At 48.0% G+C, this 21,578-nt stretch overlaps 1 protein-coding gene across 1 annotated transcript in view; it reads right to left on the minus strand.

Moving 5' to 3' along the window:
- Positions 1 to 21,578, minus strand: part of MAP3K14 (mitogen-activated protein kinase kinase kinase 14) — a 39,103-nt gene that overhangs the window by 6,942 nt on the left and 10,583 nt on the right. Inside the window, exons 3-13 of the mRNA XM_083469570.1 lie at positions 20,458 to 20,527; positions 18,980 to 19,193; positions 18,107 to 18,703; positions 14,004 to 14,141; positions 10,108 to 10,237; positions 9,053 to 9,184; positions 7,779 to 7,883; positions 5,819 to 5,982; positions 4,609 to 4,759; positions 2,702 to 3,010; positions 285 to 391 (exon numbers count right to left, since the gene is read on the minus strand). Of these exons, the coding sequence (XP_083325696.1) occupies positions 285 to 391; positions 2,702 to 3,010; positions 4,609 to 4,759; positions 5,819 to 5,982; positions 7,779 to 7,883; positions 9,053 to 9,184; positions 10,108 to 10,237; positions 14,004 to 14,141; positions 18,107 to 18,703; positions 18,980 to 19,193; positions 20,458 to 20,527 (2,117 nt within the window). The remainder of the gene's footprint in view (positions 1 to 284; positions 392 to 2,701; positions 3,011 to 4,608; positions 4,760 to 5,818; positions 5,983 to 7,778; positions 7,884 to 9,052; positions 9,185 to 10,107; positions 10,238 to 14,003; positions 14,142 to 18,106; positions 18,704 to 18,979; positions 19,194 to 20,457; positions 20,528 to 21,578) is intronic.

Consider the following 21,578-nt stretch of genomic DNA (forward strand, 5'->3'; position numbering starts at 1 on the left):
GTGCAATGGAACACTCTGTCTGAAACCAGAGTGCATGGAAACACTGTTTACCTTCCCGCCACAGTGGTACCTATTTATCTACTTGCACTGGTGTGCTTTCAAACTGCTAGGTTGACAGGAGCTGGGACAGAGCAACAGGAGCTTACTCCGTCGCGGGGATTCCAACTGCCGACCTTCTGATCGGCAAGCCCAAGAGGCTCAGTGGTTTAGACCACAGCGTCACCCACATCCCAGCACAATACAAGCAGCCCATGGCTCCCTCCTGCTTGTCCTCATGCACTTGCCTTCTCACTGGCGTCTGACGGGAGAGCACTGTCCAGACTGAGGCACAACAGCATCTGCTCCTGTTCCTCCAGAGAGAAGGGCTGAGACAGGCTGTTTCGAATCAGCTCTGTGGGAAAGGAAACAGGCTACAATGAAAACAGAGGCCAAAAGATCATCCCCCAACCACCCCTGGCACTCAGCAAGTTCCAAATTCCTCCCCACCCCCCTGTGACAAGTGGGGTCATGCTATGCAGCTCTGCCCCATTTTTCAGAGAACTAAAAGGTAAAGGTACCCCTGCCCGTACGGGCCAGTCGTGTCCGACTCTAGGGTTGTGCGCCCATCTCACTTAAGAGGCCGGGAGCCAGCGCTGTCCGGAGACACTTCCGGGTCACGTGGCCAGCATGACGAAGCTGCTCTGGCGAGCCAGCACCAGCGCAGCACACGGAAATGCCGTTTACCTTCCCGCTATAAAGCGGTACCTATTTATCTACTTGCACTTAGGGGTGCTTTCGAACTGCTAGGTGGGCAGGAGCTGGGACCGAAAGACGGGAGCTCACCCCGCCGCGGGGATTCGAACTGCCGACCATACGATCGGCAAGCCCTAGGCGCTGAGGTTTTACCCACAGCGCCACCCGCGTCCCTTTTCAGAGAACTACATCTGACTAATTTTGGAACACATTTGCCAAGTAATCAATGCAGTTTTAAACAAATCCCGTGCATATTTTAATCCCCATTTAACTCCCTAACCTCCTGCTCTCTTCAGCACAGCCTTTCTCATTTCAAATGCTCCATAAAAGCTCCTCCTGCTAATCAGTATCTCGCTGTCAGCCCATTTGATGTTGCCTCATTTACACAGCACAGCGCCTCACCAATAAGCTTGAATCGAAAGACCTGAGCAAGGCTCTCAATAAATAGAATCAACGTGTTATAGCGGCAACTGGCAGCTCAGAACTGCACTGAGCTAGGAATCAAAGTCCAGATATAAGGCCATCTGGAGGGGAAATGGTGGGTGGAGGAAGGGTTCAGCAACCCCTCCCCACACAGCTTCTCTGCTTAAAACTGCAGCCTCACCATGCTGCTTTTCACAGCGGCTTGGCACCACTTATGTTAGGAGACATCAGACTACGGTGGTAACAGATACTTCAACCACGAACCAGATGATTCTTATGTGCAAGGACTGAGTCCACAAAGTTCAAACCATGAAAAAAAATGCTTTTAAAACAGACACAGGCAAACTCCAGCCCTCCAGATGTTTGGGACTACAATTCCCATCACCCCTGACCACTGGTCCTGTTAGCTAGGCATGATGGGAATTATAGTCCCAAATATCTGGAGGGCTGGAGTTTGCCTATGCCTGCTTTAAAACAACAACAGCATATTCTGTTTCCTTCATGGAAGCCTATTCAGTGTACTTTTTCATATACAGTGGTACCTCAGAAGTCAAGCAGAATCCGTTCTGGAAGCCCGTTTGACTTCCAAAACATTCAGAAACCAAAGCACGGCTTCTGATTGGCTGCAGGAAGCTCCTACAGCCAATCAGAAGCCACGTCGGATGTTTATGTTCCAAAGAACATTCGCAAACCGGAACACTCACTTTGTGGCATTTGGGAGCCTAAACATTCGACTCACAAGGCGTTCGTGATCCAAGGTACAACTGTATATATTTTAAAAATCATGATAGGATTTATTCTACATGGATTTGAAAGAAGACTCAATACACTGTGAGGCTCCATAAAGGTACAGAGAAAGACAAGAACAAAGGCACTGTGGAAATCAGCTACACCAGATGCAAATCATCCTAAACCCAAAATGGCAATAAATGAGTCACGGCAGGTTGGGCTGAACTAAATCAAGAAAGCAATGGAAATGACATGGGGCATAAAGAGCAGCTGGAGAAGTACAGATAACACTTCTCCTACCTGAACCAAGATGGGGAAGGAACCCTATCCTTCTGAAAAGCCCTCGCCCACGCTTCAATAAAATTTAGCAATGTGCCATTGACAAGATATTGGAATTCAACAAAGATTCCCTTTTCAATACCTCCATTAAGCCAAAAGGAGCCCAATTTATCGTTTTAACCTTGAAAATGGAGATATTCAGTGTTCTGAGATGGTTTGTTCTTTTAAATCGCTATGTCCCATCTTATCCACGCTTCCTTCTATTCTGCTACAACCACCCAGGCACAAGATACATCGGCGCCATGCGTAGATGTAATTCCATCCCTCCTTTTTATCTTTTAAGCACATACCCCTTCCTTGCCTGGTCCTCCAACTAACCAATAGGAAGCAGGTAGTACTGCCCTATACGTATAACCCTTCAACTCTGATGGAGCAGAGCTGCACACAAAGAACTCGCTAGGCAGGAGACTTGAGAGCAAGATAACGAATAAAGGCACATTTCCAGAGAGAAAGACGAGAAGCGCAGTTCGGTCATTACCAAACTCCAGCTGCTGAAGCTCAAGTTCAAAGGATGTGGTTCTCCAGTCTGTCAAACTGCCCCTCTTGGCGCTGAGAGGAGGCAGGAAGCAGAGCTGCAGGGAGTCGCACGGCTGCATTAGTTCCTTGCACGTGCTCAGAGGGATGAACTGCGCCTTCTCGGCCAGACCGTGGCGGGAAAGCGGGAGTGTGTGGCATTCAGGAGGCTCCGGGATTGGCAGCGGTGGGTCTGGGAGACTAGGCTCTGGGGCCAACTGTAGATTTCGGGGTTGTCTGTATTCTCCTCTCCAGGGGCTCTTCAGGCCTCCCACTGCAAAGTGAAGGGAAATGTTAGGTCAGAAGAAAGAGAGGGGAGCACTTGCTGGAGAGGAATCACCCAGAAGGTTTCGTTTCTTTTCAATCCCAGGTGACTGCCCTTAAGTGAAGAAAAAGGATGCACTGATGGGATGATCACTTGAAGCTTTACCCAGCGGCAGGGAGTGTGTGGTGTGTGTATGACCTCAAGTCTGAGGGCCAAATGAGGCCCCCAGATTTCTCTGCCTGGCCCCTGGAACTCTCCCCAGGCCACACCCTTCCCTGGTCCTGTTTCACCCCCAAGTGTTTTTTTCCTAGCTGCAATTTGTCCTTGACATCTGGTGGCTCTGGCTTGTCTGGATGGAGGTGTGTTTGTGTGTGTGTTTAGAAGTTACCCTATGGTAGAAAGGCAAGAATTACACCCACAGCTCTTCCCACCTTTGCCTCTGGCCTCACCTGCCACACACAGTGTGTTAAAGCAAACAGGTTACAAAGGCCTGGAATTTCTGTGACTAAATTATACCTGCTGTAGCTGCCGTACCTGGCCAAAGGCAGTCTTTTTAACCTGCCTCAAAACAGCAGCCTTCCCGTTCGCTACACCACCGAAAGCCCAAGTTGTAAAAGTTGCCTGTGATGCATTACGGCTGGGAACAGCATTTTGAAAATAAAGGCACACTCCCTGCTGTCTGGTGGGAATGCGCAAAACAAGGGTTGCAGAATTGGTCCAATATGCTTGACGTGCAGAACACCCTCAGCTGTGGGTTCAAGATTTAAGGACAGTCAAAAACCCAAGTGTTATGTGATTGATGGGGGACACCCACCCTCACTCACTGATGATGTCAACACTTGGGGACCACCTCTCCTGGTATGCCCCATGGAGGACCTGACGGTCTGCAAATAACAACACCCTGAAGATTCTGGGCCCCAGGGAGATTGGCCTCGATCAGAGCCAGGGCCTTTTCAGCCGTGGGCCCGGCCTGGTGGAACGCTCTCTCACAAGAGACCAGGGCCCTGCGAGATTTGACCTCCTTCCGCAGGGCCTGCAAGACGGAGCTGTTCCACCAGGCCTTTGGTCAGGGTTCAGTCTGACTCATTTTCTCTTTGTATAAGAACAAGCACAAAGGAGGTTTCCCAGCCCACTCACAGGTCCTTATAATATCAGTGGAAACAGTTGGTCCTGGCGAGTATTAACTGCTTTCAATTTTAACCTGAGGATTCTCATTTGACCAGTTTAAACTTTAATTTATTTGGGATGCTTTTTAATCGACTGATTGCTTGTTTTTATGCATATTGCATTATTTATATGCTAGCCACTCTGAGCCCGGCTCCAGCTGGGGAGAGTGGGGTACAAATAAAAATATTATTAATTATTATTATTATTATTATTATTATTATTATTATTATTATTATTATTATCATTTTAACTCACAGCACAAGAACCGGGTCTGCCTAGTGCCAACATCCAAGTAGTCCTATTAAAGCCAACGCAGCAAGCATTTGGCAGCAGCGGCAGCAAATAAAGCACGTCGCATGCCGCAAGCAGCTTTTTGTCGCCAGCGAGGTGTTGGGCTCTGGTAATCCGCCCCTTGTTTAATAGCTGTAGGAAATCCTCACCCTTTTCAAGGGCCGCACAGGCTTTCACCCTCAGCTCTGCTGCAGAGGCCCGTTGGGTCGGATCCTTCTCAAGACCCGCCTTGATGAGATGGGCGGTGGATGGGTGGCAGGAGGGTGGGATTTCTCTCAATGGAGGAGGCTCTTTGGCTATCTGCAATACAGAAAATGCGGGGAAACGTCAGGTGTCAGAAGCGGCAATGTCTACCAGAGGAGAAGGAGGCAGGTCTGTTAGACGGGTCAGGTCATCCAAGGTGTTATGATCCTAAAGAGGTTTTTTAATAGAAGGTGATATACCATTGGTTTATTACGCCTGAGAAACTATTTGCAATGTATAAATGTATTTCAAATGTTTGCTGGAAGTGCCAAGGACACAAAGGGACATTTTGCCATGCCGTGGTGGACATGTAAAAAGGCTGAAAAATATTGGATACAAATACGTACGCTGACACAGTCAAACCTTGCTTGTCAAATGTAATCCATTCCGGAAGCCCTTTCGGCTTCTGAATGTTCAACAACCAAGGCGCGGCTTCCAATTGCCTGCAGGAGCTTCCTGCACTCAAGTGGAAGCCACGTCGTACGTTCAGCTTCAGAAAAACGTTCGGAAACCAGAACACAAAAACCAAGCTTTTGGTGTTTACGGGAGCCAAAACGTTCCAAAACGGAGACATTTGGGAACCGAGGTTTGACTATACAGCAGATTTTAAAGGTTAATATTAACTGTAAGCCAGAACTCTTTCTTTTAGGGTTAATGGACACATCTGGAAAAGGACTATGGAAGATTCCTCCAATATATTACAGTGGTGAGACTGTTACTATGAACAAAGATGAAAAGATACAGACCTACCCACTATAGAGGAACGGCGGATAAAACTACAGCATCACAGTGAGACTGCAGAGAAGCCGAAGAAACCGTTTGCCATAAGCAGCCCCAGAAGGAAGTTACAGCCGTGCCCTGGAATGCCCTCTTCCACATCCTTCCACCATTGATGGACCTGGGAGGTCCTTCAAGGAAAGGAACTGCTCACCTCTCCAAAGTGTTTTTCTCTATTATTTATCCATCAGTCCCTCTTCCCCTCCACTACACCCTTTCCTGGATCAGGAGCCGTGCACACCATACCTGAAGATGGAAGGGAGTTCGTCCTTCCAAATGCCAATGCGCCCCGACTAAATCAGGCCAGCCCACCTGCACGTCTGCGAAAATGCAACTGACCTTGAGGCACAGAGGGTGGTTGTAGTACTGGGTCCAGGGGTGGCAGCCGTTCAAGAGATGCAGCATCATGCAGCAGCTGCTCCAGACGTCTGCCTTGGAGTCGCAGCGCTTCCCCATCACCACCTCGGGGGCCAGGTGGGTCTCTGTGCCAGGAACATAATCCCCTGGAAATGCAATGGAGGAGATCTGCTCTCTAAGGTCTTGTGCAGAAGCAGCCCATGCACAGGCGGTTCTTAAAGGGGAAAGGGTAGCAGTTTGGACCCAAACAGGAGACCTGGGGTAGTATAGCAGACTTGAGGCTGGACTAGACTCCCTGTTTGTGGAATGCTCTCCCCAGAGAGACTCGCCTGGTGCTTCATTATCCACCTTTAGACACCAGGCAAAAACATTCCTCTTTAACCAGGCAACCAATGCCCTTTTTAAATGTATTTGGTTGTTTTTGTTTGGCTATGTGTTTTGTGTTTTTATATTGTGATTTCATCCTGTGAACCGCCCCAAGACCTGCAGGTATAGGGCGGTATATTATTATTATTATTATTATTATTATTATTATGCGACAACAGTGGGTGGAGGACCTGGGCGAAAATCTCTGCTCACTTATGAAACACAGGGAGCCCTTGGCCAAATCACACTATCTTGGCCTAATCTATCTGGCAGGGATGTTGCAAGGATACAGATGTTTGTGTGTAATCAGGATTGCATGATCTCTTAGATAGATAGATATAGATATGTCATAAGGATGTAAAATTATTTTTATTAAATTTATTAAATTTTCTATTTTATAATTTGAAATACTCATTTTACATCCTTAAGATATCAATGACTTCCCTTCTTTTCTTTCCATGGTTCATTTTACATATCATCAATCCCTGCATATTTTACAAAAACTGTACCATTCAGTATTCCATTACTGTGTCCATCAAAACATGTTTACACTGTTGAATGTATCTTAATGCTGCCAGCATTTTCAGCTGCATACAATTATTTCCCAAATATTCAATCAACATTTTCCAATCTTCTTTAAACGTATGTTCTTCTTGTTCTTATTCTATATGTTAAATCTGCAAGTTGTGCATATTCTGTCAACTTAAGTTGCCATTCTTCTTTGGCTCATTTTCCATTTCTGGGGCCAGGATTGCATGATCTCCACCAGCAGGTAATAGCTGACTTCCCATGGTAAGCACAAGGCTGCCAAGAGTGTATGTCTCTCTAAGTTTGTGTTATGCAGCTGTTTTGTGACTGGCAACCCCAGCACCCTCAAAATCTGAAAAGTGCCCATTAGTCCAAAAAGGTTGGTGACCCATGATCTCCTACGTAGGACCTAGCACTGGATCCCACCCCTACTTGATTGGTTCTCGGCTTTATAATAACATAGGGCATGGAAGACACTTTGAACATTCAAAACAACAACACATAAATCCTAAGCATTATTGCTTTGTTTCATTTTAAGAAAAGCCATTATCTACCGCTTATGTTCACATTGATATGTTTGAAAGTATACATATAATGACTGCTTCTGAAATCTCAGAAGCTAGAGGGATGACTGAGTAAGATCATCAGTGCTTGGGAGGTGGGCCTTCAATGCCCTTGCCCTTTTGGGGCTGGCAAAACCAAAATAAAACTATGCAGAAAAACTCAATTTGCATAATTTATACAAACTACGAACCCCTAGGTTTCTTGGCACAGAATAAAGACCCCCCTGGGCGCAGAAATTTATCTATTCGGCACGGATTACATAGAACCCCATTGATGCCTAAATATAATGCCAGGGAAAGTAGAGGGGGTGCAGAGGCTGGGTGGTGGCATATCTCACGCGGGACTGGCAGCGGGCAGAGCGGGCACACCTCCATGATTTTTATTACAAGGCAGGCTAAGGGCATTTAAATGAAAGCAAGCGAAGCAGCCTAAACATAGGCTCGGGGCGTATCATCGACCTTTTGCTGAACTGACCGTAACTCACCTGTCATCAAATGCTTCCCCATGCCATCCGGGTGAAGGTGAGCTGCGTGGCCAAAATCGCAGAGGACAGCGTGGCTTCTGTCGCCGGACAAGAGGATGTTGTCAGCTGGCAAGGAAAAGGTCACAATGGTTTGCCTGCCATCGAGATCCAGGCGCGTCCCAATAATAATAATAATAATAATAACAATAATAATAATAATTTATACCCCACCCTCCCCAGCCAAGGCCGGGCTCGGGGAGCAATAATAAAAACAAGTTGAATGAATACAACTTAAAAACAAGATTAAAATACAATTAAAATATTGAAACATTAAAATATTAAAATGCAGCCTCATCACAGGAGGAGAAAGGAAAAAGGAAAAAGAAAGAGAGGGAGGGAATCAAATTGGCTCCAAGCCAAAGGCCAGGGGGAACAACTCTGTCTTACAGGCCCTGTGGAAAGAAATCAGATCCTGTAGGGCCCTGGTCTCATGAGGCAGAGCGTTCCACCAGGCCGGAGCCAGTGTTGAAAAGGCCCTGGCTCTGGTTGAAGCCAATCTAACTTCCTTAGGGCCTGGGACCACTAGGGTGTTGCTATTTATGGACCTTGAGGCTCTCCGTGGGGCATACCGGGAGAGGCGGTCCCGTAGGTACGAGGGTCCTAGGCCGTGAAGGGCTTTAAAGGTCAAAACCAGCACCTTAAATCTGACCCTGTACTCCACCGGGAGCCAATCCAGCTGGAAAAGCACTGGGTGAATATGATCCCATGGCAGAGACTCGCTGCTGCATTCTGCACCCGCTGGAGTTTCTGGGACAGCTTCAAGGGCAGCCCCGCGTAGAGCAAATTACAGTAGTCAAGCCTGGAGATGACCGTCACATGGATCACTGTGGCCAGGTCGGGGCGGGAAAGGTAAGGGACAAGAAGGATTCATGCTTTGAGCAACAACAAGGCCTGGTTCTTTTTTCAGAGGAGAAACCCGTGTCTCATCTGTGCTGTTTGGAGCAGGAGCGGAAGCTCGCTGGACTGACTCTTCCTCCGCACGACCTTCCACGGCAGCAGAAACTAGCGCTGCTAGGCTATGCGAGAAATCCTTCTCCTCGACGTGTTGTTAGCGGGGCGGAGAATTCTTATCAACCATGTCAGAAATGGCAAAGCCAAAGACGGGTGGGAAACCTCAGCGAGAACCGTGTAAAAACACTGCTCTCCACCCTCTCAAGAGCTGCAAGAGAGCCAATCCACTGGGGGGAGGCCAGCTCTCTGCTACCCAGAAGCCACTTCACCAACAAGGTACGTACCTTTCACATCTCCGTGGAGAATGCTGTGAGCATGAAGGTACTCCAGGCCTTCCAGCGCTTGGCCTAGATAATCAAGAGCTCGGTCCTCCGGCAGGTAACCGCGTTGCTTCAGGAGCTGGCCAAGGGACCCACCTGCAAGGAAGAATTGCTGTTATTTTATTTATTCCCTCTGTATCCCACTTTTCCCTCTAACAAGTGGTGCACTGTCAGGCTGCAGGGAATCCAATCTTCTCCCCCACAGCAGGGTGCCAGTAATAGACAAGAAGCTCTTACCAAGTTTTTATTCAATATCCACATAGAGAGGATTAGAAATGCTCCCTCTAGGAGTAATGGTGTTGCTCCGAGTGGAAACCCTCCCCCCATCTCTCTCATTATATGGTGGCTGATCTGTGCCTTCTGCCTCTGAGCTCTCTGCTCTGCTACTTTCAATGCCCTCCGGGTTCTGGGAGAAGGGGGGGTCTGGAATGCTTTCAAAAGATACTGAGACCATCAGCTGTCGCTCCCCACCCTGCTGCTGCTTCCTGCTCCTCTCACATTATTTCCCAGCTTTTCCCCTCATGTGCCTCTGAGTTATGACCTCCCGCAAACCAATGTTGTAAATCTATACTGTCCTCTTCTCTGGAAGGGCCAGGATGGGGAGGCGGTTCCCACCATTCCTCCTCTGTCCAGTCCCTGACACGCACATGGTCATAGCGGAACTCGCCAAATGAAACTTAACCATGCTTAGCCGCTCTGTTGGTTCCCCAAATTATTTCCATGCCAGGTCTCATTACAGTGGTACCTCGGGTTAAGTACTTAATTCGTTCCGGAGGTCTGTTCTTAACCTGAAGACCACTTTAGCTAATGGGGGCCTCCTGCTGCCACCGCGCCGCCAGAGCACGATTTCTGTTCTCATCCTGAAGCAAAGTTCTTAACCTATTTCTGGGTTAGCGGAGCCTGTAACCTGAAGCGTATGTAACCTGAGGTACCACTGTACTTTGCCCATGCAGTATGCTGCAAATCGCTGCTGCTGCTGCTCACACGGGGCTCCCTTTCTCTTGTCCTTGAACACCTACCTTCCATTAGCTTCATGAAGAGAGTAATCCACAGGCCCTCCTTCACCGCTCCGTATAACGGGAGGACTTTGGCATGCACCCCTCCAGTGCACGCCATCAGCTCCTCTGCACGGAAGTTTTCGACCCGCACCTGGATTGAAGAGAGCAAGATGGCAGGAGGGTTCACTCTATGTTCAGTGGCACCTTGGTTCCAGAAGGGCTTGGTACTCAAACAAAATGGCTCCCAAACACTGCAAACCCAGAAGTGATATGGTTTGCAAACGTTTTCAGAAGCTGAACGTCCGACACAGCTTCCGCTTGAGTGCAGGAAGCTCCTGCAGCCAATTGGAAGCCACGCCTTGGTTTTTGAACCGTTTTGGGAGTCGAATGGACTCCCAGAATGGATTACGTTCGAGAGCCAAGGTACCACTTTAATTAGAAAACAACGGTGTCTACCTCTGGGGGTGGAGAGCTGGAAACAGAAGGGTTACTGAGGTCTAAAAGTGTGTATGTTGTGAGTGGAGATGGCCGACAAGTTAGTTAAGGGAGAGTCAGGTTGGCAGAAGGAAGCAGGCCGCAGGTGACAAGGGCCTGAAATGTGGAACTTGAGGAAACAGCTGCCAGAGGAGGCATGGAGACAGGGAAAGGAGGAGCCGAGATGACAGAGGGGTTCATGAAAACCATAAGGCAAAGGTCAAGGTCAAGGTCCCATGGATAGTTAAGTCCAGTCAAAGGTGACTATGGGGTTGCGGTGCTCATCTCGCTTTCAGGCCGAGGGAACCGGCCTTTGGACTGGGTGTCCATCAATATGCAGATGATACCCAGCTCTACCTTTCTTTCAAATCAGAACCAGTGAAGGCGGTGAAGGTCCTGTGTGAGTGCCTGGAGGCGGTTGGAGGATGGATGGCGGCTAATGGATTGAAGTTGAATCCTGACAAGACAGAAGTACTGTTTTTGGGGGACAGGGGGCGGGCTGGTGTGGAGGACTCCCTGGTCCTGAATAGGGTAACTGTGCCCCTGAAGGACCAGGTGCGTAGCCTGGGAGTCATTTTGGACTCACAGCTGTCCATGGAGGCGCAGGTCAATTCTGTATCCAGGGCAGCTGTCTACCAACTCCACCTGGTACGCAGGCTGAGACCCTACCTGCCCGCTGACTGTCTGGCCAGAGTGGTGCATGCTCTAGTTATCTCCCGCTTGGACTACTGCAATGCGCTCTACGTGGGGCTACCTTTGAAGGTGACTCGGAAACTACAGCTAATCCAGAATGCGGCAGCTAGACTGGTGACTGGGGGCGGCCGCCGAGACCACATAACACCGGTCTTGAAAGACCTACATTGGCTCCCAGTACGTTTCCGAGCACAATTCAAAGTGCTGGTGTTGACCTTTAAAGCTCTAAACGGCTTCGGCCCTGTATACCTGAAGGAGCGTCTCCACCCCCATCGTTCTGCCCGGACACTGAGGTCCAGCGCCGAGGGCCTTCTGGCGGTTCCCTCATTGCGAGAAGCGAAGCTACAGGGAACCAGGCAGAGGGCCTTTTCGGTGGTGGCGCCCGCCCTGTGGAATGCCCTCCCATCGGATGTCAAGGTGATGGACAATTACCTGACATTCAGAAGACATCTTAAGGCGGCCCTATTCAGGGAAGCTTTTAATGTATGATATTTTAGTGTTTTTTGGTTTCTGTGGAAGCCGCCCAGAGTGGCTGGGGAAACCCAGCCAGATGGGCGGGGTACAAATAATAAATTATTATTATTATTATTATTATTTGTCCACAGACAGCTTTCCGGGTCATATGGCCAACATGACTAAACCACTTCTGGTGCAACAGGACACCGTAACGGAAGCCAGAGCACACGGAAAAGCCATTTTACCTTCCCGACGCAGTGGTACCTATTTATCTACTTGCACTGCCATGCTTTCAAAATGCTAGGTTGGCAGGAGATGGGACCGAGCAACGGGAGCTCACCCCATCGCAGGGATTTGAACTGTCAACCTTCTGATTGTCAAGCCCAAGAGGCTCAGTGGTTTAGACCACAGCACCACCCACGTCCATCAAGAGAGCCCAGGGGAAAAAAGGGCTGTGAGCATTGACCATGAGAGCGCAGGGTGGCTGTGGCGGCGGCGGAGCTAAAGTCCACTGACTGATGTGCCCCAGCCCACCAGACTGTTGTTGCAGGGATGTAGCAAATAACAAACTCTCCGAGCCACAAAAATGGCAAAGAGGAATCTACAGGGGAGTCTCATGGCACATGTTGAGGCAGTATCAGGTTACTTTTTCCCCTTCAACACAAGCATTCAAAATGCAGCCTGGTTGTGTGTGTTTGTGTGTGTTTTAAGCAATTGCAGCTAAGGCCAAGAGTAGGGCTAAAGAGAAAGCAGATGGTATATCGTCTGGCCAAGCACAGAGCTTGCTGAAGATAAGGAGGAAAATATGAGTCACTGGCGTGTTTGGCTGCTGAACGATAGCCGAAGTGGGTTTAGATTGGAACATGAGACTGCGGGGAAGGAGGAGGAGGAGGAGGCGAGTTCAGAATGGGGAGGGATATATCGAGTAAGGAGGAGGCACATAATCGGAGACTTCAGCCTACTGGAAGTGCCTCCAAATATAGGCACAGCAGGGAAATACAGCTCTGTCACCCGAGCTCCCCAGCTGGGATTCTCTGGATCACTGTTAACAGCAGTGATCACGATGTGAAGATGAACGAAGCAGTTCTGTGGCTGGAGCTGAACAGCCTGGGGTCTGGAGAGTATCTGCATGGGAGATAACCCGAGAAGCACGTGCATTGTGGAAAGGACAGGAGACAAATAGGTCAGCTAAGCTACACCAGTATCATATGAGGGCCGTACAATCAAATTGCTGCAAGAATTCCCCTACAAATCACCACCACTGCCCTGCCTGCAACCCCAATGGGTCAGTGCGTCTGGCTGCTAACCGAATGGTTGGCAGTTCGAGCCCACCCAGGGACATCTATGGCAGGATTCCTGAATTGCAGGAGATTGGACTAGGTGGCCCCGGGCTCCCTTCCAACCCTACGATTCTATTATTCTGTGAACACTGTGCAGGAAAATTACAGCTTCAATCGTCAGAATAAAGAATTCTCTGAAAACAGAAAAGACTGTTTAAATATGCGACGATAGCTGCACAGATGCTACTAGCCCAGAGATGGAAAGAAGATAAAGTCCCTATCGGAGAAGAATGGCAGACTAAGTTGATGGACTGTGCTGAAATGGCAAAAATGACCGGAAAAATCAGAAATCAGGAAGACCAAAACTTTAATAAAGTATGGGGGAAACTTTAAACTTACTTTGGAGAGCACTGTAAACAGTTAAAATCATTAGTGAGATTGCAATAACACTCGTAATGTAATGAGAACTATGGATGATATAAAGATATAAAAATTGGGGTGATTATTTTAAAAAAAAGATGCAGCAGCAAAGGTTCAATAATGGGACTCACGCAGGGGAGGAAGGAAGTCCAGGGATTTGTGGGAATCCCAGTCTATGTAAGGTAAGAATGTAAATTTTAATATGCAAAACCAAAAAAGCAAACATATCGGGTGGGGGGGAGAATTCTCTGCTGCTGCTATTTAGCACTTCTGTCTTTTGAAATATTGTCTCTGCCACCAGTTGCTCTCAAGAGAAATCAAGGCTATCAGTTTGGACTTTGTGAAAGAGCAACCCTCCCCACATAGCTTGCTGCACCCAACACCCACGCACGGCAGGAGATTCCACCGCCCGGTGTCTCCAGGGCAACGCCTTCCGCCTTGACCTTGAGATCAGCCACAAACAAGCTGCAGCAAAGCGACTGCTCCAGCCCCAGCCCTCAGCAGCTCCAGCAGAAAGGAAAGGAGCTTTCAGTTCCCCTTTTGATTTCGCTTTCCCTTGCCTCGGGCAGAACTGGGTTCGGGGCATTTGCATACCTTTTTGGCAGCACACTGAAAGCCCGTCTGCTTGTCCTCCATTTTGTACACTTCACCAAACGATCCTGTGCCAAGCAAGCCTGGACATTTGGTCCAGTGGACGCCTTCGCGATACTCATAATCCACGGCTTTCAGTTTCTGAGGGATGGCAAGAGCAGTATAAGGAACAGGGGTCAAGGGAAGGGGGAAGAACTGCCAACGGCAGTGACAGGGGTACAGGGACATAGGCACTTCCGAGCCAGCCTGTTTAGCTAAAGTCATTTAACCCAAGAAACTGGCCAAACGTCTACAGGTTTTCCCTCTTCCACCAGAAGTTCTGGAGCAGTGGTTCTCAAACTCTTTTTTTCCGGGCCACACTTTCAGGATAAAAATTTGCTCGTGCCACACCAACTTTTTCATTGACAAGAAATACATTGGTAAACAAAAGGAAACAACTCCAAGCAGTGCTTAATCTACAGCACAGAACACAACTACTTTATAATATGATAATGGGACCTATTTTATGCAACTACCTAAGATTATGGGTCATTCAAAAAATGTAATTATAAACAAGCCTCTTACATACAGGCTCAATGAGAGGTTTAAGCTTGCTTCTGCTGGCTAATCTCATTTATGTTAGGTCTTATCTGAGACAAACAAACTCTCATCTTCTCACCAACACAAATAAGCGTTTTCTTTTTTTTATGGTGAGTTGAAAATCCCTGTTCACACCAATATGTTATGGAGAACGGTAGAATAGCCAATGCTCTCGAAGAAAGCTGTGAATACTGTTTCTGGTTGTCCCTGAATCTTCCTGCCACACCAGCATGGCGCGTCACACCCTTCTGGAGGCTCAACACACCCCACACCCCGCAAAATGCAGTACCTTAAAACCACTCTTGAGGAGCCCTGCTTCCCAAGTATTTTGAGATGTCTGAATGCAGGAGAAGGATTGTTCCAATGCTGTGTATTCATGCCATGTGATCACTTTCCTTCCCCCATAGCTCAGCTGGTTGGAGTGTGGTGCTGATAATGCCAAGGTTGCAGGTTTGATCCCCATATGGGACAGCTGCATATACCTGCCTTGCAGGGGGTTGGACTAGAATCAGCCTTTCTCAACCTGTGGGTCCCCAGATGTTGTTTAACTACAACTCCCATCACCCCTGGCTAGCAAGGACAGAGCTCAGGGATGATGGGAGTTGTAGTCCAACAACATCTGGGGACCCACAGGTTGAGAACCACTGGACTAGATGATCCTCAAAGTCCCTTCCAACTCTATGATTTTGTTGAACACTGATTTTATACATATGAAATAAACCAGAGGAGCAAGTCCCCTTTGGGCTGGTTTGTGGATGACAAATGCACAGAATATGCACTGCTAAAAACCAAAGACCTTCTAGCTCAATTGCTGAAGACACGCCCAGAGGAACCGTACCTTTCAGAAAGCAACACAGGTCTTTAAAAAATGAAGCAGAGACCACACCTTCAACTGGAGGAAATAAATATCCAGCTCCCTTCTAGCTACGAAAAGGATCTTGCTCAAATTGTTTGCAATGACAGATTCCTGCAGTTTATAATACCACCACCACCCCACACACATGGAAAGATTTCCAAACTTTTCTGAGTAACTGTTCCCACTAACTTTCCTTTAAAAATTAAAAGTGCTTTAAAGCACGTAAAGAATATTGCATGACCAGGTAAGACCAAAAGGTCCATCTAGGGCAGGGGTGTCAAACTCAAATTTATCGGGGGCCGCATCAGCAGTTTGGTCACCCTCAAAGGGCCGGTTTTATCTGTAGGACTTTACATGAATGCATGTAAAGTGGAGGTGTCCTGTGTAGGACGGCCGGTGCTGCTAGAGGGCAGACGTTCTCTGGCTTGTAGGCTGCCGCGCATGCGCTGAAGAGGCGGCTTTCTTGTGTTCCCTCCCAAAAAAAAGCGAGAATAAAGGTGAAGGCTGGCGGCCGGCGGCGGCTACATGGGCCACATGGCGAGGTCTGGCGGGCCGGATTCGGCCCGCGGGCCTTGTGTTTGACACCTGTGATCTAGGGCATCATCCAGCTTCTAACAGCCAGGTAATCTTGGGAACCCTACAAACAAGGCCCAGAGGCAATGCCATCCCCAGTGATGTTCCTGTTAGCAAGTGTTATTCAGGCATACACTGCATTGTTTAAATCCTAAAATCACACAGCTGTGAATTAGACTAATTCTTTTGGAAACTATTTAACCAAGTGGCCATCTCCACATCGTGCATTAATGAATTCTAGAAGCCCACTGTGTGTTCCATGAATACTTCATTTTGTCCATCCCAAATCTAGCACCAACCAATTTCACTGAGCAACTCAGGGGTGCATTGATATTACTGAGGGCCAAACAAAGTTCTCTCTCCACACCAGTCACAATTCCAAACTCTTGTATCACTCTCTGAATTCAGCTATCTTTTCCCCCCTTTTCTTTTTCAATCTATAAAGCCTCAAATGCTTCGATTTCCCCTCATAGGAAACATTCTCTTGTGTGGGCATACCCAAGTTAGATGGGTCACCCAAAGTGGCAGCTCTTCCCCAATCCTACATCATGTAGACTTCGTGGGTGGATGCAGGACATCAGAACACTTCTGGTCTCTGCCCATGTGATGCTATCTTGCCATGTGTGGTTGATGGTTCTTGCCTGAGTATCTCCCCTGAAGCACAGATTGGGAGAGGGGCTACAAGCAAACCTCTCACATCCAGGCTTCCTCCCCAGCCCTTTTCTGCCTTACACACTTCAGTTATTACTTAATTATCTGTGAGCAATAGGCAATTCCCCCCCCCTCCCAGGCTGATCCCAAAAGACATCTTTCATCCCCATTGTCAAACTTCTGCAGGGGTCCTTCAAGAGTGAGCATCTCCTACTGTTCCCATTGGAGTATTTCTCCACTTTTACCCCTAACAAGTAAGATAAGATCATGCACATGCAATGATACCCCACGGTCCGTTCCCTCTGCTTTTCTAGACAGCAAACAGTTATTTTCTTCAGAGCTGCCAGAAGAGGCACCTACTCTGACAGCGTTCACACATGAACAGCTAAAGGGCTGGAGTACTCTTGAAAGCAAAGTCCCCGTTCTCCTCACTTAACTCCTATCTCAGTGAAGAGCTTTAAAATCACATTAAAAAGAAGTCTCGTCTACTGAAAAAAATATATATCATGTACTGGAGCCCTTTCTAAGCTATCCCACTGGAAACAGCATGTGAGGAAATTACCACTCATCAAAACCTCCCTGCTTGTGGTGATCTAGCATGTCAGGACAAAAGGCAGTAGCCTCATTTTCCCCCTCTTAGGCCTGGCAGTTTGCCATGCTGGGTTTGTTTTTGTGATGTCCCCCACACAAGGGAGCCCTCAGTCAAGCAAGCCCTCACTTGCAGCCTTGAGTGATACATTCCAAGGAGGCTGTAACACAAAATATTTCCAAACTTGTATTAGTCCTCCTCAGAGTAGGCCCAATGAAATTAATCAGCCCATGTTAGTCATGCCCATTAACCCCAATGGGTCTACTGTGAGCAGGACCAGTGAATGATGATGATGATGATAATAATAATAATAATAATAATAATAATAATAATAATACAGTGGTGCCTCGCAAGACGGAAAACCCACTAGACGAAAGGGTTTTCCGTTTCTGAGCTGCTTCGCAAGACGATTTTCCCTATGGGCTTGCTTTGCAAGACGAAAACGTCTTGTGAGTGTTCCGGTTTTTTCCGCTCCCCCCCCCCTTTTTCTAAGACGCTAATAGCCTTTTAGCCGCTAATCCGCTAAGCCTTTAATAGCCGCTAAGCCTTTAATAGCGCTAATCTGCTAAGCCGCTAATAGGGTTGCTTCGCAAGACGAAAAAACCGCTAGACGAAGAGACTCGCGGAACGGATTAATTTCGTCTTGCGAGGCACCACTGTAATAATTCATTACTTATACCCCTGCCATCTGGCCGGGCCTCCCAAGCCACCCAAATAGCACCCAAAATCTGGTTCTGAAGTTTAAACAAGGCCCCAGGAGATGGGCAGCTCTGGTCCCTTACTTCCCAGAACATGGTGGAATCTACCCTGAGGAAGATGCCATTGTCACCCCTAGCTTCAGCTTTTGCGAAGGCTCACCTCTATAAGCAGCACCCCTTCATTTCCATCCATCCCCTTTGGACTCAATCCACCTCCTTTCCAGGTCTTGGCTAAACAAGCTAGGTTTCTTGGTTCTCCGAGGATTACACTTCCCTTCAAGGCATCCACCAGAAATTCTTCCATGGACAGCTTGTCTGAGATGCTTTCTGCAGGCTGGTGGCTACATTTGGAGAAGCTCCGCTCCAAGCTCAGGCCTGAGAGGCGTTGCTCACCATCCACACAGGAAAGGTCATCAAAGAGATGGGTCCTCAGAGGGTTGAGTTTCAAGGGAGGAAAGAGGTCACTGTAGCCACAGAAATCAAGGGGGAACTTCCGATAAGGGAAGGGGTGTGGAGTCTCTGACCGAGGAGTAAAAATGTCTTGCGTGTGGGCCTTCCAGACATGGCTCAGGCACTGAGCAGGGCTGATCAGCTTGTGTAATTCTAGCTTTCCTCGATTCTTCAGCAAGTCCAACTTGCCAGCAGGTAGGGCTTGTTTGGGTTTCTCCAAGGGGCTGAGATCGCAGCCCAAATCCTTGCATGACTTTGAAAGCCAGGAAGCGCTACTGAAGAGGGTGTCCGAGGGTGGGTCATCCTCCTGGAAGTAAAGGGGGAAAGAGTTACGTCAAGCAGGGAATGATTCTCTCAGCATGGGCTGCTCCCAAAATACAAGCCTCACTGACGGGGTCTGGGGGGGAAAATATTTCAAATGTTTAGGTGCCAGGCCAAAAATGCATTTCAAAATTCTTTGGGGCCAGATTCCGGGTTTAACGGAAGATATCAGCAAACCAGCTGCCTGGGATTTCACTTGTTCTTACTCCCAAGAAAGTACTATACCTGGGCATGATTGAAGAAAACATAGAAAAGGCCTTACCTGCACTGGAATTGGCGTGCAGCTCTCCTGCTCTGGGGTTCTTGGCTTGTGAGGTGGGGAGGCCGACTCCTTGTGTGTCAGAAGATGGGATCTTTTCTTTCGCCGTTTCTTCCGGGACTTGCCACGATGCATGGCTTTCCTGTAGGCTGGGGCGATTTTGCCCTCAGTTGCGTAGGCCACATTGTTGGGGATCTGATCGAGGCTACAAGACCGGCTGGCACAGAGAAGGGTATTGCAAAGGCATTTTAGTTTAAAAGCGGCAGCGACGGAACATGGCCTTCTCTAGCTGAATTGAAAACTAAGAAGTATAAAAGGAGAAGTTAGAAGAACCTCTAGATCCTAAGAACAACGAAGCTTCTTGGCCACAAAATGGAATTCCATTTTGCACAACGCCTGGCAATGGATTATACGAGACACTGCATTAACAAAGAAACAAAAATAGTGCGACAAACACTAATTTTAATTTATGTGACCTAAGTCCATTTCTTAAAATGTATATTTTGCACGATCAAAGTACAAAATACATCTCTCTACTTTTCAACAATGTTTGGGGGGTTAAAGGTGTTAGTCTATTGGGAGTGAGGGGACTGCAATGCTGAAAGAATTGCCCTTATTTTGAAATGGCCTTGTTTGACCTCAAAGGTGTAGTCATGTTTAGCATGTGATCTCTGATTGGCTAGGATCATTCTGGGAAGGAAAAGCAGCCCTAAAAAGCAGTGGGAAGGGGCAGTGGGAGGGAGACAGTGGCTTCACAACAGCCATCAACAACTATGGAAAAGCGACAAAAAATGGATTTTTTGGTAGGAGACATTTTACCCTTTGTACCAATACGCAATTATTTCTTACACACACACACACGGACAAGTGTTCAGCTCAACCCCAATGTACTCTGTGCTTTTATCAGAACTCAGGTACAATATAATACACAATAACTTGGATGTTCCCTCACTCTGCAGCTTCCCATCCTTTCTATTACTTAAAGCATTCAAAGTCATTGGCTTAGGCCTCGTTCATACCTCACACTATTCCAAATCACAGTTTAGTGTGTGATTCCCCTGCTGTGCTCAGCTAAGCCATAGCTTGGGCTTGGCATGTCGTCTGGGAGCAAACCTTGGTTACAGCTTGTGATTAATCTAGAGAGAGCTGAGCCACAAGGCCAGGTTCAAAGGACACACTAAGCCAAGCTTAGTTAGGTTAGGTTCAGCATGGTGCAGCAAAAATGACGGCAGGAGCAAAGGAGCCATGTTCTCCATGCAAGCCTGCATAAAACACACCAAGTCACTGTTTGGCTCAGCACCACATGAGAACTAGGCCTTATATATAATAAACTCCATTGTGAATATTGGGTATTCAAAGCAAATCCTGTTCCCAGAATACAGGGTTAAAATGGAGTAGAAGATGCATTCTAGAATCAAAGTTCCCGCCCTGCAATGCAATTGAGATTTGTGGCTCTTTCTGTGTTGCAGGGGAGACCTTACCTGAATCGTTTGGTGTCAGCAAGAAAAGGCCTCTCAGAATATGTAGGGCTGAACTCCTGGCTGATCTCACCTGCAGGGGAAAGCAAGCAAGGACAATACAAGCCAGGGTGAGGCAGGAAATGCCAGAGTCATACCATCTTCTGGAAATCAGCTTTGCTGTAGCAAAGGAGGATGTCAAAACTTACCGTATTTTTCGCCCTATAGGACACACTTTTTCCCCTCCAAAAATGAAGGGGAAATGTGTGTGCGTCCTATGGGGCGAATGCAGGCTTTCGCTGAAGCCTGGAGAGCGAGGGGAGTCAGTCCGCACCGACCCCTCTCGCTCTCCAGGCTTCAGGAAGCTATCCGCTAGCCATGGGAGATGCAGCTCTTTCACGGCTAGCGGAGAGCTTGCCGGCACCCAGAAGCTTGGGGGCACGCTGAGCTCAGCATGCCCCAAGCTTCGGGCTTCGCACAGCCCTCCGCTAGCCATGGGAGAGCTACGCGACTTCGCGGAGCTCTCCCACGGCTTGCGGATAGCAGCCTGTTCTGGGGGCTGGGGTCAGGGGAAGCTCGGGCTTCCCCCGCCCCAGCCCCGCACCTGGGGGGGGGGGGAATAATTTTTTTCCCTTTATTTCCCCACAAAAAAAACTAGGTGCATCCTATGGGCCGGTGCGTCCTATGGGGCGAAAAATACGGTAACTCCCAAAAGAGCCACGAGATCACCAAGAGGGACTGTGAGTATTCTGTTTGGGGAGATGTGGGGAGGAATCACAATTCTGGATGAAAAAATATGCAAACCAAAATCCAAATAACTGCATATTTGGTCTCAATGTCCATGGGAATTTAGGATTTGTGTCTGGCAGGGAGGGACATGCTAACTGCCTCGCAAGCGGCTTCAAAATTTGGAGTGTGTTTCAGGAGCAATTTACAATACAGCATAGGAGAGGACAACTCAGTGGAACAAAGGCTCCTGGGCATGGATAAAGTAGCCCTGTTTTAACACTTCAATTTCTCTTGTGCCTCATAATTGTTGATCTTTCCTACAGTATTCCAACTAAACCGCTTGTATTTCCCAGAATCTGAGCCCCAGAAGAGTTACACCTGTTTGGTTTCTTCTATTTACTACTGCATAAAATGTT

The sequence above is a fragment of the Podarcis liolepis genome (genome assembly GCF_965112155.1).
Source record: "Podarcis liolepis genome assembly, chromosome: 13".
NCBI classification, from domain to species: domain Eukaryota; kingdom Metazoa; phylum Chordata; class Lepidosauria; order Squamata; family Lacertidae; genus Podarcis; species Podarcis liolepis.